The following is a 15548-nucleotide window of genomic DNA, read 5'->3' as shown; positions in this document are numbered from 1 at the left end:
TCTATGGTGGCACCGAGGTATTGTTTTATGTGGGATGGTTGTAGATGGGACTTCTGGTGGTTTACTGTGAAGCCCAGTTGGTGGAGTAGCTGAATAGTGGTGGAGGTGTGTTGTACACACTGATTGTATGACCTGGCTTTTATCAGCGCTGTTGTGACTCCGAACGGGAGCACTTTGAATTGGTAGTGTTGTCAGTCCACTACAAATCTGAGGTACTTCCGGTGAGCTTTGTGCACTGAAATGTGGAAATAAGCGTCTTTTAGGTCTAAAGTGGTCAAAAAGTCGTTTTGGGAGAGGAGCGGAAGTACCTGTTGAAGCGTCACCATATGAAAATGGTCTGAGTGCATGTATGTGTTTAGGGTCCGGAGATCTAGGATGGGTCGAAGAGTCTCGTCCCTTTTTGGTATGAGGAAATATAGGGAGTAGACTCCCATATTTTGTTGGTTGGTAGGAACGGGTTCTATTGCCTGTTTCTGTAGGAGGGAGATTACCTCCTGCTTTAGGAGTATTAGATGTTCTTGTGACATTGGGCGCTGTCTGGGTGGAATGTTTGGGGGGATAGATATTAGTTCTAGGCAGTAGCCTGACCGAATTATCTGTGTTACCCATTTGTCTGAGGTGATGGTAGCCCAGACAGGAAGGAAATGTTGGGGTTTGCCCCCGACCGAAGTGGAATGGTCTGGGGGGAGATGGGGAGTCATTGTGTAGGCGGTGTGGCAGAGCGGGCGTTGTTTGTTTTGCCTCTGCCTTTATTATTGTTACCCCTATAGCCGCCTCTTTGATAACCCCTTGTGAAGGTGGACTGAGTAGGGGATTTGTATGAAGTGGACGCGGTGTCTGAGGAGTAGCCTCTAGATGTACTTCGAAAGGAAGAGCGGCGAAAGGAGTGTCTAGGAGGATGTGACTGTAAGGCTCCCATGGATTTTGATGTATCCGTATCCTTCTTCATTTTTTCTAGGGCCTCGTCCACTTTTGGGCCAAATAGGTGTTCTTGGTCAAAGGGATGGTTAAGGATGGAGGGTTGTACCTCCGGTTTAAACCCTGATATTCTTAGCCAAGCATGGCGACGGAGTAGGACGCTGGTATCGATGGCCCTGGAAGCTGTGTCTGCTGCATCTAGGGCACAACGTATGGAGGTGTTAGTAATAGTCTTACCCTCCTGAATTAGTTTGTTGGCCCTAGCTTTATATTTATCAGGGAGGTGGTGCATTATGCTTTCTAACTCATCATAATGTGCCCTGTCATATCCGGCCAATAGCGTTTGAGTATTGGCGATATGCCATATATTGGCTGCTTGTGATGCAGTACGCTTTCCTGATCCGTCCAGTAATTTTGACTCTTTGTCAGGTGGTGGTGCTGGGGAGTTTTCCCTTTTACGTGCAGTGGATACCACTAGAGAATCTAGCGGCGCTGGCCCTCTGATGTAGGAGGGATCTGTGGGGGCAGCTTTGTATTTTTTCTCGATGCGCAGGTTGATGACCCTGGCACTAACTGGGTCCTTAAAAACTTCTGGCGCATGCTTTACCACTCCTTTGAGCATAGGCAATATGGAGGTGGACCTATGTGTGGCGTCGAAGAGGAAATCTTCCTCCACGGGGTCGGTATGCAAGTCTACCCCGTGATAGTGTGCCGCCCTTTGCAGTAGATGGTGGAACCCCAATGAATCTTCCGGTGGAGATGGTCTGGAGGGGTAAAGATCATCTTGTGGGACGTTGGGGATATCAGGGATATTGTAATCGTCCCATGGGTCTGGGGATCCTGTAGGGGTGGGGGCCCCTGTGGGTAGGTCCTGGGGCACATCCCTATATCATCATATGGGTCCCTGTGATCATCATCCTGTGGAGAAGGGGTCGGAGAACGATGAGGTTGGGGTGGAGAAGGCAGAAGGGGTGGGGAAGGTGGAGGAGGTGGGGAAGGTATTCTGAACGGAGAGGTAGCAGAGTCCTTCCTCTTTGGAGGTAGAGCAGGCTTCTCCAAATGTCTCTTTTTGGTAGAGAGTGTCAAATGTCCAGTTTCTGGATCCTTGGTGAGTGTTTTTTGCAAGGGATCCGGTGTAAATAGGTCTGGTGAGGCTGGTTGGTCCGTCGGCGCCGGAGCCGTTGGCTTTTTAGGCTTTTCTGTGCCGGTTCATTGTTTGGAACCCGGCTTGGGAACCTCCGGACGCTTGGTCGGCGCCGAGATGGGTTTCGGCTTCAAAGTGACGGTGGCCTTGTGTGCTTTGGTCGGCACCGAAGGTGGTGTCGGTGCCGAAGAGCTGGGTTTCGACCCAGAGTGCTTCGGTGCGGGGCTCGGTGTCGAGATGGAGGTCGGCTTCTTTTTCGGTGCCGAAGCATGTTTATTGGCACTGACGGTAGGCTGGCTCGAGCCCGAGCCGCCGGAAGGCTTGCTTGGCTTCTTTACCGGGCCCGAAGGTGCGGTGTTGGAAGCAGTGTCCTTAGTCTTGCCTAGGCCCGGAAGCGAAGGTGTGACCGGAGCCTCTCTCGGTGCCGGCAGGGGTGTGGGGAGGGGATCAGTACTCACGACCCTCTGCGCCGGGGTGATGTCCTCCACATCTGAGTCGTCTGCTTCGGAAGCGCTGACGAGGCCCTCGTCTGTGTAACGCTCTGGAGCGTCGATGCCTTCTCCGAAGATGTTGTCCGGAATCGTCGTCGAGGAGTGCGCCATAGTTCTTCTGGCTCTTCGGTCCCGAATAGTCTTTTTGGACCGGAAGGACTTACACGCCGGACAGTCTCGAGCCTCGTGTTCAGGGGAGAGGCAGAGATTGCGTACCTCGTGGAGATCGGTGTGGGGAAATTTGGACCCACATCGAGGGCACTTTTTAAATGGAGTCTTTTTCCATTAGCCAGGACCGGAGCTTGGAGAGGCCGAAGGCCGCCTGGGACCGAAGGTCTGTGCCGATGAGAAGCCGCATCGAGTGGGGAGATCGAGATAGAAACAATACCGCGGTTTGGGGTGAGGATTGCGCGTCGATCGTCGAACTGGAAGCTGTTCGGAACCGGAGCGCGAAGATTACATCCGAGCCCGATGGCGGAAAAAACAAATCTGAGGATGGAGCCGAAGCCCATGCGCAATACGATCCAAAAGGAGGAGTCACCGACCTCGTGACTTCCAAAGACTTTCCAAGGGGAAAAAACAAACTGCAAACATCTGGGCCAAACACCAGATGGCGATCTATGCACAAGTGTGTAATCTGCACAAGTGTGTAATCTGCAGCTCATATGCCTCGAACAAACAATTTGAGGATGGAGCCGATGCCCATACGCACTATGCTCCAAAGGAGGAGTCACATACCTCGTGACTTCCAAAGACTTTCCAGGACAAAAACAAGGGCAAACATCCGGGCCCAACACCAGATGGCGATCTATACAGTGTGTAATCTGCAGCTCACACGCCTCAAACATGTGTGTGGTCAACTGAGCTTTCACGCCCAATGGAAAGGATTAAAGAGTATACGAAGGCGAAAAAGACATTTTTGCATTAACCGTCATGTAGAATTGAAGTGCAGACTAAACTTTCAGTAAGACTTTAATTAAAAGTCAAACTAAAATTAAGCACTGAATCAAAATGTACATTCAAGCGTAAGCAAAAGTGACCCCCAAATAAACAGGTGTATACACAAATGCAGCAGGTCAGCTATCACAGTGTTCTATTCTGACAAATGCACAGGCATTTTGCAATGGAACATTCAGCAATAAAGCCACTTGCTGTGGTGATAGGGACATCTTTGTTGCTGTAGAAAGACGAACAAAAATAAAACTGCTCGGGTCACAGAATGATGATCAGACAGTCACGAGCAAGGACGGCCACAAACACAATAGGAACACATGATAGGAATGTAGATATATTTATTAAGTGCCAAAAAACCCTTACACAGCAAAATCCTTCTTTAACATGTGTTAATCTTAAGAACAAGATTATAGTCTGAACATGGAGTGATTTCTCTCCAATGCTCAGGACAGCCAAAAGTGACGACAAAGCTATGAGAATAACTACAATTAACATGACATATTCTAGGTCCAGCAAACTCAGGACAGGACAGAGAGACAGAACATACCCATCTCAGATGCCCCTAAACACCGCTCCAAGCGCCCTCAATTACAGCTTCGATGGAACAACAAACAGGAACAGAACGGCAAATAGGAACTAACATATGGATAGAAGGCCTGGTCCAATAGTACTTTGGCATAACTTTTAGCGGACTGGGAATTTGTTAAGGCAGGTTTTAACTTTGCCCCTTGACATCATCATCCTCCAATACCTGTACAGACTCCTTCCCTTCCATGGTGTGTTGAGCTGTGCATACAAAAGAACAGCTGCCCAATCACAGGGCAACAGATGGTACTGCCGGCCTGCTCCAGCACTTGGAGAAGTTACGCCCTATAGTCTGGATGCCTCTGCAACGGTTCATTGCTAGATTCCACCACAACTCATTTTGTTAGAGCTTTGATGAGAAAAGTATCAACCTGGGTTAGCCCCACCCGCCCCTCTACACCCAGAGAGCATAATTCGGAGACAGCTCTTACACTGTGCACACTTAGCTTCAGCACTCAAGGCCTGGGGTTCCATGCTCATGGGAGTGTAGGCACGCAATCTGGGACAGAGAACAAATCCTGCAACGGGTTTCTACCTGCAAAGAGGAGTGCAATTAGGCCCGTGTAGTACAGATGTTAGGACATATCACTGCATTTGAGAAAAGCGAGGGCAAAGTACAGGAATCTGGAGATCTGAGCAAAAAGTAAAACTTTGGAGAAATACGATTTTAAAAAAACACACACAAATAAGAGCACTTAAGGGAGGTGGAGGAGAAGATGCACTGTGCCAAGTATAGAAAAGAGGGGGGGGGGGGGGAGGAAATCACAGATTACAAGATATGTTTGGGAGAAATCACAGGGCCCCAGAACACTTGCACCATGTGTGGGACAAATCAAACAGCTCCGGCAAAGAATACAAGAAAAGCTACCCTCAGCAACCACATGAGCAGTGCATTGGGGAAGTCACAAACAGAACAGGCAGAGGAATTCAGAGTCTTCTGGTAAAGGATGCGGGACGGACATTGCAGACATGGTATCCAGCTGCAAGTAAAGTCAGAAGAGTAGAGAAGGTGTAGACATCCAAGTGGTGGATTCCCAGTGCTGGACACCATTACTTTTTGTCACATTATTTCCCATGTACGTAGAAGGAATTCCGATTTCCTTGTTCCATTAGTTGACGGACCATTTCTACCAAAGCAATCACACCAGTGGCGACGAGAACGATGATGAGAATGAAGAGGAGCAGGGTCAGCACAAGGGCTGTGATGTTCAAGCACTTTGCAGTCGAGCTGTAACTCTGGGCACCATTCATGTCCCCCACAACCTTTCGATCCCGTGCCTGGGAAAAGAGGAAAGCAGTTAGAGCCGCAGATACAAACAAAGTAAATCAAGAACACTGGCAATGAACAGGCCGGTGGATGCTCAGCCTGGCATTAGTGCACTGGAGAGGACATTAACAGGATGGGGAGCCCAGCAATGCTGCTCAGGGATAGGTTGCTTGCTCTAGATGGGGATCGCAACAGTGCTGCTCAGGGATAGGATACTAGCTCTCTGGATAGGGATCTCAGCAGTGCTGTGCAGGGATAGGATACTAGCTCTCTGGGTGGGAATCCCAGCAGTGCTGCTCAGGGATAGGATACTAGCTCTCTGGATGGGGATTCCAGCAGCGCTGCTCAGGGATGGGATACTAGCTCTCTGGATGGGGATACCAGCAGTGCTGCGCAGAGATAGGATACTAGCTCTCTGGATGGGGATCCCAGCAGCGCTGCTCAGGGATAGGATACTAGCTTTCTGGCTGGGGATCCCAGCAACACTGCTCAGGGATAGGATACTACCTCTCTGGATGGGGACCGCAGCAGCGCTGCTCGGGGATAGTATACTAGCTCTCTGGATGGGGACCGCAGCAGTGCCACTCAGGGATAGAATACTAGCTCTCTGGATGGGGATCCCAGCAACGCTGCTCAGGGGTAGGATACTAGCTCCCTGGATGGGGACCGCAGCAGTGCCACTCAGGGATAGAATACTAGCTCTCTGGATGGGGATCCCAGCAGTGCTGCTCAGGGATAGGATACTAGCTCTCTGAATGGGGATCGCAGCAGCGCTGCTCAGGGATAGGATACTATCTCTCTGGATGGGGACCACAATAGCGCTGCTCAGGGATAGGATACTAGCTTTCTGGCTGGGGATCCCAGCAACACTGCTCAGGGATAGGATACTACCTCTCTGGATGGGGACCGCAGCAGCGCTGCTCGGGGATAGTATACTAGCTCTCTGGATGGGGACCGCAGCAGTGCCACTCAGGGATAGAATACTAGCTCTCTGGATGGGGATCCCAGCAACGCTGCTCAGGGGTAGGATACTAGCTCCCTGGATGGGGACCGCAGCAGTGCCACTCAGGGATAGAATACTAGCTCTCTGGATGGGGATCCCAGCAGTGCTGCTCAGGGATAGGATACTAGCTCTCTGAATGGGGATCGCAGCAGCGCTGCTCAGGGATAGGATACTATCTCTCTGGATGGGGACCACAATAGCGCTGCTCAGGGATAGGATGCTAGCTCTCTGGATGGGGATCCCAGCAACGCTGCTCAGGGGTAGGATACTAGCTCCCTGGATGGGGACCGCAGCAGTGCCACTCGGGGATAGAATACTAGCTCTCTGGATGGGGATCCCAGCAGTGCTGCTCAGGGATAGGATACTAGCTCTCTGAATGGGGATCGCAGCAGCGCTGCTCAGGGATAGGATACTATCTCTCTGGATGGGGACCACAATAGCGCTGCTCAGGGATAGGATGCTAGCTCTGCAACACTTCTGATCACATCGTTTAGCACTGGTGCATGGAAGTCTGAATACTGGCACTAGTCCAGCGGAAGCTTAAATCATAGAAGAAGTGAAAGTCTTTTATAGATAATACAGTGGGTATTATGGTTTCAGTTGCAAGTGTGCTGGTATGTGGATTCATCTGACAAAGAAATAAAGGTTATAACTGAGCACTAGAAAGCTGTGAATCGTACACACGAAGATGTGACTATGAGCAGGAGGGGGACGGGCGTGTATCCTTGGTGTTAATCTTGTAACTAGCACGGAGGATGTAGATTCTAACACAACATGACTGTGGAATGGTGTGGGCCCTAACAGCAGGGAACAGGCTCTAGATTTTGCCATTTATGCACTAAGATGTGGATTGTAGCAACAGAGTACTCTGGCAGTAGGACATGGAGCTGGCAATACTGTTACGATGCACTAAGTTGGATGAAAGCAAACTGACACTACTGCACTGGTGTGCAGGACTGTTATTGTGTACACCGATAGGTGGAACCTACAACATGTACCTTGGGCATGATCATTTAAAGTCTAGGAATCCTGTATTGACGTGCAGGAGGGTACATACTAACCATGGATAGTGACTTTTTGCCAAAGTGACTCGTAGGTTCGCTTTCTTTTAGACTGATAGTATTACACCAACCGAGTAACTGTGCCACGCACTTTTGGCAAAGAGTAAAATACTTTTATTTGCATGCCTAGGCACATGGGGAACACACGCAGAACCTGAGGGAGAAGGACTCCAATGTCAGGGTCCTGAGTCACATGTGCCCATTAGCTTCCCAAACCCTTTGAATTCTTGGTCTTTCCCTCCAGGACAAATGTACAGATACGTAGACACAAAGGGATGACGAACAACACCCAGTCATCCTTCCTTCAGGGATGCACACATCAAAATGCCGTCATCAATAAGTAGTTGAGTTGGGAACAAACAAAACACTAGACCTAGAAGCAAAGTCAGTTCGAGGTGTGCATCCTCTCAGCACTTACATCACATGTTTTGAGCTGGAGTGCCTACGGTAGCTGAAGGGGCTTCCTTCCCTTTAGAAGACATCCAAAGGAATGCGATGCTAGAATGTCGCCAATGCTGCCTTTGTTTTACTGAAGAAGCATAACTACACCAAAGAGAAGCAGCACCTTCAACTTTACAGCATTCCAAAACGCAGGAGACTACCCACCAGGTGACAGAAGGTTCTCATTCGCCAGAACAGCCCCCACGTCAAATGCCCTATTTTCTTTCTAATGGTTCAAAGAACCAGAGGTTAAAGTCCTTGCAGCCGCAGAAGAGGATTTTTAGGTCGCGCCTGGGCAGCGCATGTGCTGCTCTACGAGGCATGCTGTATTTGAGTAAGGACTTGAAGCCCCGCCCATATTTTGGCTTGTTATTGTCCTTTGTAAATGCTGCCTTCTGATTCGTTAATAGGCTTGTTAGTCCTTCCTTAGTACTGCCTTCTATTCATTTGTAACCTCCCTTGAGTACTGTCCCTTTTATTTCTGTTTCACGGTAAGTCTTATTTAGTCTGTAAGCACTATTTTCTTTAATGAGTTTCTCCTCCTGCAGGCACGACATGCTTTCCTGCAACCATCAGCACACCATTCACGTTTTCACTTTCAGAGCAGCCCGGGACAATGGCGGACGCTTCTTTGAAGTGAAATAGGTCTCGCACTTACAAGAGTTTGAGCTAATGGCATTGTAAATGACAATGCCTTTTATTTATGTGTTAATTATCAAAACAGATAAATAAAAGGCATTGTCGTTTACAATGCAAATAGCTTAAACTCTCTTAAATGTGAGACCTTCTGCATTACAAATGTTTGTTAAACAAGAGATCAGAAAGATTTCCTGAGTCGCACTACGCCGAAGACCGAAGGCACGTACCCTGTCTGGGAGATCTCAAAGGAGGCCGCTGACTAGACCAACTGTTCACAAAGAGCGGATTGGGCCACTGAGGGCAACAGAATCACTGCTTCTTATCCCCACCTCCACTCCTTCAGTGGCACTGAGTGAACTGGGGGTCAGTGTGCACTAGGGATTCGTGAAGCATCTTGTTTAGGAGGGATGAATGACTAGCTTCCATACCAAAGACAAAAACCAGATACACTTTTCCACGTCTAGAGAAACACTTCTCCACGTCTAGAGAAACAAACAAGTCCACGTTGCATGAATCTAAGTCTAAACAATTTGAGGATCAACACCTATCGCCCGTTAGTGAAACTGCGTGGCTTAACTTGAGAATTCTGAAACTGAGACGAAACCCTTTTCGTTCTTCCTATTACAACTGGAAGGAGTAACTTTCCTAGTACAACTGTGAAGAGTAGAGACAATTCTATCTCCTGGGCTGCGACTTGAGCCAAATCATTGCTATCTCTTTTTAACACACCCTTGCTAGAAATATCACCTTCAAGTCCAGAATGTGGAAGTGATTGTTTTTGTTCTTGAGTGACCACAATCGTTCAACTTCAATGTGTACAGTTCAGCACCCACCAATATTCTGAAGAATCCACTGTGATGGAAACTTCCAGTCAGAAGGAATAAACATTGTTAAAAATGTGGGAACTCTGCAACATCACAGCTGGTATATTTTTTTGCAGTTTTATATAGCGCAAACTTGACCCGAAGGTAGTGGAGGGCTTTACATGAGCACCAGTTACATTACACAAGGACACATTACCTCACCATCCCCTCCCTCGCTTCCCTTCATTACAAACTTAACCAGGGGCCTTGCGGATCCTTTTGCTTTGCTATCTGCCTCTGAGGTTCAGGCTTTGATTGAGGCTGATGTGGACAGAGCTTTGGATGACAGTGCTAAGCTCAGGCGCAGGGGCTCATGTCCTGATTTGGGTTTAGTGGCTTCCCCCTCTGGGGACTCCTCGGCTTCAGAGACTAACCGCCCTTCCACCTCTGCTGGGAAATTTGTGCAGAAATATTCAGAGAAGTCTTCTCTCCTAAAGGTTCTGTTTGAGGGTAAATTGCTGTTTGGGGATCGATTGGACAGCATGATTTCTAAGGCATTCAAGGATTGTAAGCATTATCTGCCGTACAAAGGGAAGGCTTACTCTTCTCATCACTTTTGGGATCAGCCTTCTTCCTTACGGAAGCCCTCCAGGCCTTTTTCTGAGCGTCAGAGGAAGTTTCAACCCAAAAAGTCGTTGGCCTCGGCCGGAGCCAAAGATCAGCAAAATTCCTTTAAGAGAAGTCCTGACAAGTATTGCAGGGGGGCGTTGATTCCTGTGGGAGGAAGGCTTTTGGTTTTCCTGGACGCCCAGAGTCAGGATGCGTAGGATCGTTGGGCCTTAAACATGGCCATGAGCGGCTATTGTATTGACTTGGTCACTGTGCCTCCCGGCTGGGGCACCATCCGTACTACTATCCGAGGGACCCAGAGAAGAGGTAGACTTTTCTGCAAGGTGTTCAGGCTCTTCTACTGAAAAGGGCAATTGTTCCAATTCCCGTGGAGGAGCAGGGAATGTGTTGTTGTTTGATTCTTTTTCTAGTTCAGAAGGTTTACGGTGGTTCCAGGCCGGTTCTGGTTCTAAAGAGTGAATGGATGTGTCAGGACCATTTTTGTGATCTTACAGTCCATAATTCCCTTGGTCAGTGTCCGCGGCGTTACGACTTCCACAGACCTTCAAGTCGCCTACCTCCATGTTCCCATGGTTCTAGATTAGAGGTTTCCGAGGTTTGTGATAGGGGACAGCCACTTTCAGTTTGCTGTATTGCCATTTAGTCTGAAATCCACCCGAGGGTCTTTACGAAGCAGTGGCCCCTTTGGTGGCAGGAGATCTTCCTTCATCCTTGCCTAGACTATTGGTTGGTTCACACTCCTACAAGCCTATTAGCTGGCAAACACATGGGGGTGGTACTGGCCATTTTGAAGGGACATGGTTTTCTTATCAATCCGGACAAGTACTGCCTCGTTGCGGCCTAAGACGGTCTCTTTATTGGGGCAAGGTTTCATACCGATTAGGGTGTGGTCACGTTACCTGAAGTAAGGATGGTGAGGATCCGGTCCCACATTCTGGGTCATTAGACCAGGCCCATCCTGGTGGCAGAGCATGGGCTCCAGAATCGGGGGGGGGTGGGGGGAGTTGGTTGGCTCCAACAGTATTTTTGGTTCCCTAGGCTCGCTTTCATTTGCACAGACTGATGGCTCACATCCTGACGCATTTGTCTCCCAATTGTCTTACCCTATCGTCTCCGATTCCTCTCTCCCCTCAGATCCAGGTGGAACTGGGTTGGTGGCTTGTCCGGGAGCACGGGGAGATTTGCCCAAAATCACAGGATGTTGAGCGGATGCCGAAACTCTGACCCAGCTCCTGAGCTCCAAATTCGGCAGCTCTGGCCATTAGGCAACATCCTGGTCTTATCCAGGTTGAAGCGGGTGGCCAGCAGGCTCTGTGGTAGTCGATGAGTTATCAAGGGATGCTGTTAAGACAGTCAGCCAGAACCCCAGAAGCCTGCTGAAGCCTCCACACCTTGGGGCCTTTTCCCCGCAAACAAGTGAAAGCAAAGGCCAGTTTAATCTCAGTCAGTGTGGCTAGCCATTTCTGTGCATCAACTTTCAAGCATACTAAGAAAAGTAAGGGAAAGTAAAATAAACATGTAAGGCAGAGCCACAAGGTCTCAAGTATGAAAGGCGTCAGCTGACCTTTCAGCTTCACCAATGCTTGCTGCTGACACCAAACAGCATGATAACATACATGTGTGCATGTATGAACATGCACGCACCATGACGTTGAGGAGGCATTTTTTTCTACTTTTATTTACTGTTCAAAGATGGCTGATTGGAAACAAAGTGCAGCTGCTGGGCCCTCCCCAGAGAGCAAATAAAATAAAAAGGGGAGGGTCAGAAGAGCAACAGAGAAGTGGACAGGGTTAGCAACAGTGGGCAGGGAGGGAAGGGGGATGTACACAACAAAGATGAGGGGCAGGAAGGTGGGGGAGCAACAGACGAGCTGGAGAGAGCGATACAGGGTGTGCTGGGCAGGTGATTTAGGGGGGGGAGCAGAACGCAGGGGAGAGAGGAAGCAAACACGAACTCCCATGGAGTGACGGCGGAAAAAGGGAAAACGTAGTCCCCCGAAGGCAGCCCGTGGCACACACAACTCATCTAATCAGAAAAACAGATCAGTTTCCGTTCAGGAATGTCTGTTTGTGAAGCCTCTTTGCCAGGATGTGCAGAGGAGGGGCCATTTTCTCTGCCAAGAGCCACTGGCAGACAGGACTGAGATCCGGGTGAGGCACAATACCCTGGCTTGCATCAGCCAGCGCTCTGAATTTGTGATGTTAATGCAAGCAGTCGAAGCAGATTTGGGAGTTTGCCAAATTTTAATGGCCTCCTTCTAAACATCCTGCCTGTGCATGGAGACAGTCTGCGGGGGCAGAGATTGTTTAGAAAACCTCTCTTTTTGATGAAGTGGACAACTTAAATGCATCAACACCATGGGGTGACTGATCCACCGACATGTGAAAGAACATAACTTGAGAAAGGTTACACGTCAAGTGCCGCCTCTGGCTGTGCATTGGCACCAGTGTCTGCGCCAGGGCGCAGCGAAGAAGTGATGGGTGCAGAAGGGTCCCTAGAAGGGGCACCGTAGGGGCCAGGCTGCGAGATAGGCAGAAGTGGAGACCACTGATTAACAGAAGACACTGGGGGTATAAATAGCACGCTACTGCGCGCCCCCAGTGACCTAACCGTGCACTGCAATAAACCACCACCACCACCACTGCACAGGCTCCATCATCTCGCCTCGAGTGTGGAGAAATCCTCCTGTCCCACGCAGGAGACTCGCCATCACACCAACACATTCTAGGTTGCTTTATGCCATGAAACGATAACAGTTAAAAGAAGTTAGATCGAAGGGGTCCCCAACCCCAAAGCCGCTATTTGAATTAATATGTATGCCTCAACCTAACTCAAACCCCCTGCACCTAGTGCTTAATTTGTAAAAAAAATGAGTGCTGGAGCTCAAAGTTCTCCACCGGCGCTGCTATCAGTAACATGTGCACCAGACACCAAGACGCGTAGAGTCTTGAATTCACCTCAGGTCTCTTCAATCCACGGCCCGACACTTGCTGCCCCTTTATCTCACTCTTACCGGGCCCTGCTTTACTCCTTTGTGCCGCCTTTCCCTGTCTCTCCTGTTTGTGTGTTTTTATTTCTCTTGCTCACAGTTAATATCAAATGAGGAAAAGTCGGTGCCGAAAAAAGTGCTGGTGGGATCTACCGGCAACTACCGGCGACAATTAAGCAGTGCCTGCATCAAGTATCTTTCCGATTGGCCTTGCACATTGAGCATTATTTTGTTGTTTCTCTCACGTCCAATTTCCATCGCGCAATAATCAGTCCACGCAAGGTACTTTGCGTAAAAGGCCATTTTATTAGGACAGGGTTGGACAACCATAACCAGAAACATAATACAATTCCCCAACAATCCCCAACAACAACATTCCTCACTACCCATACTCTCCAAGACTCCAACTACTCCATACCCACTTCACACCGCAACCTTCTCACTTCCTTTCGCTTCCTCACTTCTCTTCCAAAACTCCACCACCATCTCCATTCGTCGTCCACTGCTCTGACGCACCCCCACGTTCTCCCCAGTATCCCCCTCCCCGGGAGGGTGAGTATGCCCGTCATGGACTCCTCCCCCCTCCCCAATCCGCCCCACACACACACACACAACCCGTCCTAAACTGGCACGCTGAAAAACATGACCTCCTCAACTAGTCATGTAATTGCCGGGTGGGTGGGTGGCCAACGGTCCACTAACTACCCTCCCTGAGGCGCTGGGGAATGGAAGAGGAAGGACTTCCTCTTCCTGCCCCTTTTAACCCTACCTGCGACCCCACCCCTTCCTCCCCTGTCCTTCCTTCTGCGCGAACTCCCCGGGGGAAGACTAGACCGCTGGTCTTACTTCCCCCGGGGGCCTCCTTTTGTAATAAAACAAAAGCAGATTGGTTCTCTGGGATGGCGGGTGTGCACGAGCATCACAGGTGTCGCAGAGAAGGCATAGGGAACTGCGGAACAGGTCGAAATGTTAAGCTGGTGGAAACTCCGTGCGTGGTGCACCTACTCAAAACACAGGAAGTGGACGGAGAAGCAGAAGTCAGCTCTGCTCAGAGTGGGTCTACTTGGGTAACTTCCGGTGGACCTGTACATTACGAAAGAGCGCCCCGTATGGAGAAGTATCCGGAGGTCTGAGCTTGGCCCGGGTTGTGTGACGTGACTGCGAGGTTCAAGGTGTTTGTAATGGGGCCCGCTTTTCGGATTCTAAAATTAATGCTGGAAAGGGCAGTTGTGGCCGACACTCGTCCCCTCGAACAGGAATATACAATCTCACATACCTTTCCAGTGCACATGGCAGCCTGGACCAGTGCGGCAAATCAGTATTGCTGCTTGATCCTTAGCTCTTCTGTCCTGGAACGGGAGGGGAGCTTGAAGTGGAGCAGCACGTGCAGTGGCACCGTGCGCCAGAGGCCTGAAGGGCCCGCTGATTATAGCTGTATTTTATACTTCAGACTGCAGCAGGGCATTGCGCCCTAGGCCCCTGAACACACTGGCTTGGCTACTGCAGGAAGTTGGCGCTTTCTTTTCTGGGGTGAATGCAGGAATAGTGCAGAAAGTGGTTTGGTCTCTTTTCTGGAGTGAATGCAGGAATAGTGCAGGAAGTGGTTTGTCTTTTTCTGGAGTGATTGCAGGAATAGTGCAGGAAGTGGTTTGTCTTTTTCTGGGGTGAATGCAGGAATAGTGCAGGAAGTGGTTGGTCTCTTCCTGGGGTGAATGCAGGAATAGTGCAGGAAGTGGTTTGTCTTTTTCTGGAGTGATTGCAGGAATAGTGCAGGAAGTGGTTTGTCTTTTTCTGGAGTGATTGCAGGAATAGTGCAGGAAGTGGTTTGTCTTTTTCTGGAGTGATTGCGGGAATAGTGCAGGAAGTGGTTTGTCTTTTTCTGGAGTGATTGCAGGAATAGTGCAGGAAGTGGTTTGTCTTTTTCTGGGGTGAATGCAGGAATAGTGCAGGAAGTGGTTGGTCTCTTTCTTTTCTGGAGTGAATGCAGGAATAGTGCAGGAAGTGGTTGGTCTCTTTCTTTTCTGGAGTGAATGCAGGAATAGTGCAGATAGTCGTCTCTTTCTTTTCGGGGGTGTAGGAAGGTGGATATCGGACTATGGTTACCCCCAATTTTTTGCCTAGTGTCTAGCTGGTTTTTCGACTTAGTTGGCCTGAGATCCTGCCATTCAGGATCTCAGCCTAGCTGTTCTCTCTTTAAAATGGACTCCATGTACCCTAGGTACATACCCAATTGGTTGGATCACCCTGTGAGCCCCTGTACCAGTGTACACTAGGTACCCAGGGCATTGGTGTATCTGAGGCCTGCCAGGGGCTGAAGCATGTATTATGCCACCCCAGGCTTGGCCTAACAAATTTGACACAACTGGCTGATCACTCAGCTGGGGTAAGTTGGTGTAACCACCTCTTACTTAGGTGTAGTATACCTATACCTAACCTTAAATGGGACACATGTTAACCTATAAGTCACTCCTATGGCAGGCCTTAACAATCCTGAAGGCAGAGTGCTTGGTTCCATGTGAGATGGTGCTCTGGCATGAGCTGAGCCTGTCTGCAGTGGTCGGAACAACTTCCTTCTACTGTTTCCAGATATCATCATACCATATACTCTTACGTGCATTATGA

The 15548-nt window shown here is 49.4% G+C and overlaps 1 protein-coding gene across 1 annotated transcript in view; it reads right to left on the bottom strand.

Annotated features, from left to right (window-relative positions):
• Positions 1-3828: 3828 nt before the first annotated feature.
• The window catches only part of LOC146860997 (interferon-induced transmembrane protein 1-like), a 34060-nt gene continuing 22340 nt past the window's right edge, over positions 3829-15548 (bottom strand). Inside the window, exon 2 of the mRNA XM_085644957.1 lies at positions 3829-5370. Coding sequence (XP_085501083.1) covers positions 5158-5370 — 213 coding nt within the window. The 3' untranslated portion in view covers positions 3829-5157. The remainder of the gene's footprint in view (positions 5371-15548) is intronic.

This window comes from Triturus cristatus, chromosome 3_1 (genome assembly GCF_964204655.1).
Source record: "Triturus cristatus chromosome 3_1, aTriCri1.1, whole genome shotgun sequence".
In the NCBI taxonomy this organism is placed as follows: Eukaryota; Metazoa; Chordata; class Amphibia; order Caudata; family Salamandridae; genus Triturus; species Triturus cristatus.
The sequence above is the reverse complement of the archived record's forward strand: the minus strand, read 5'-3'. Positions and strand labels throughout refer to the sequence as shown.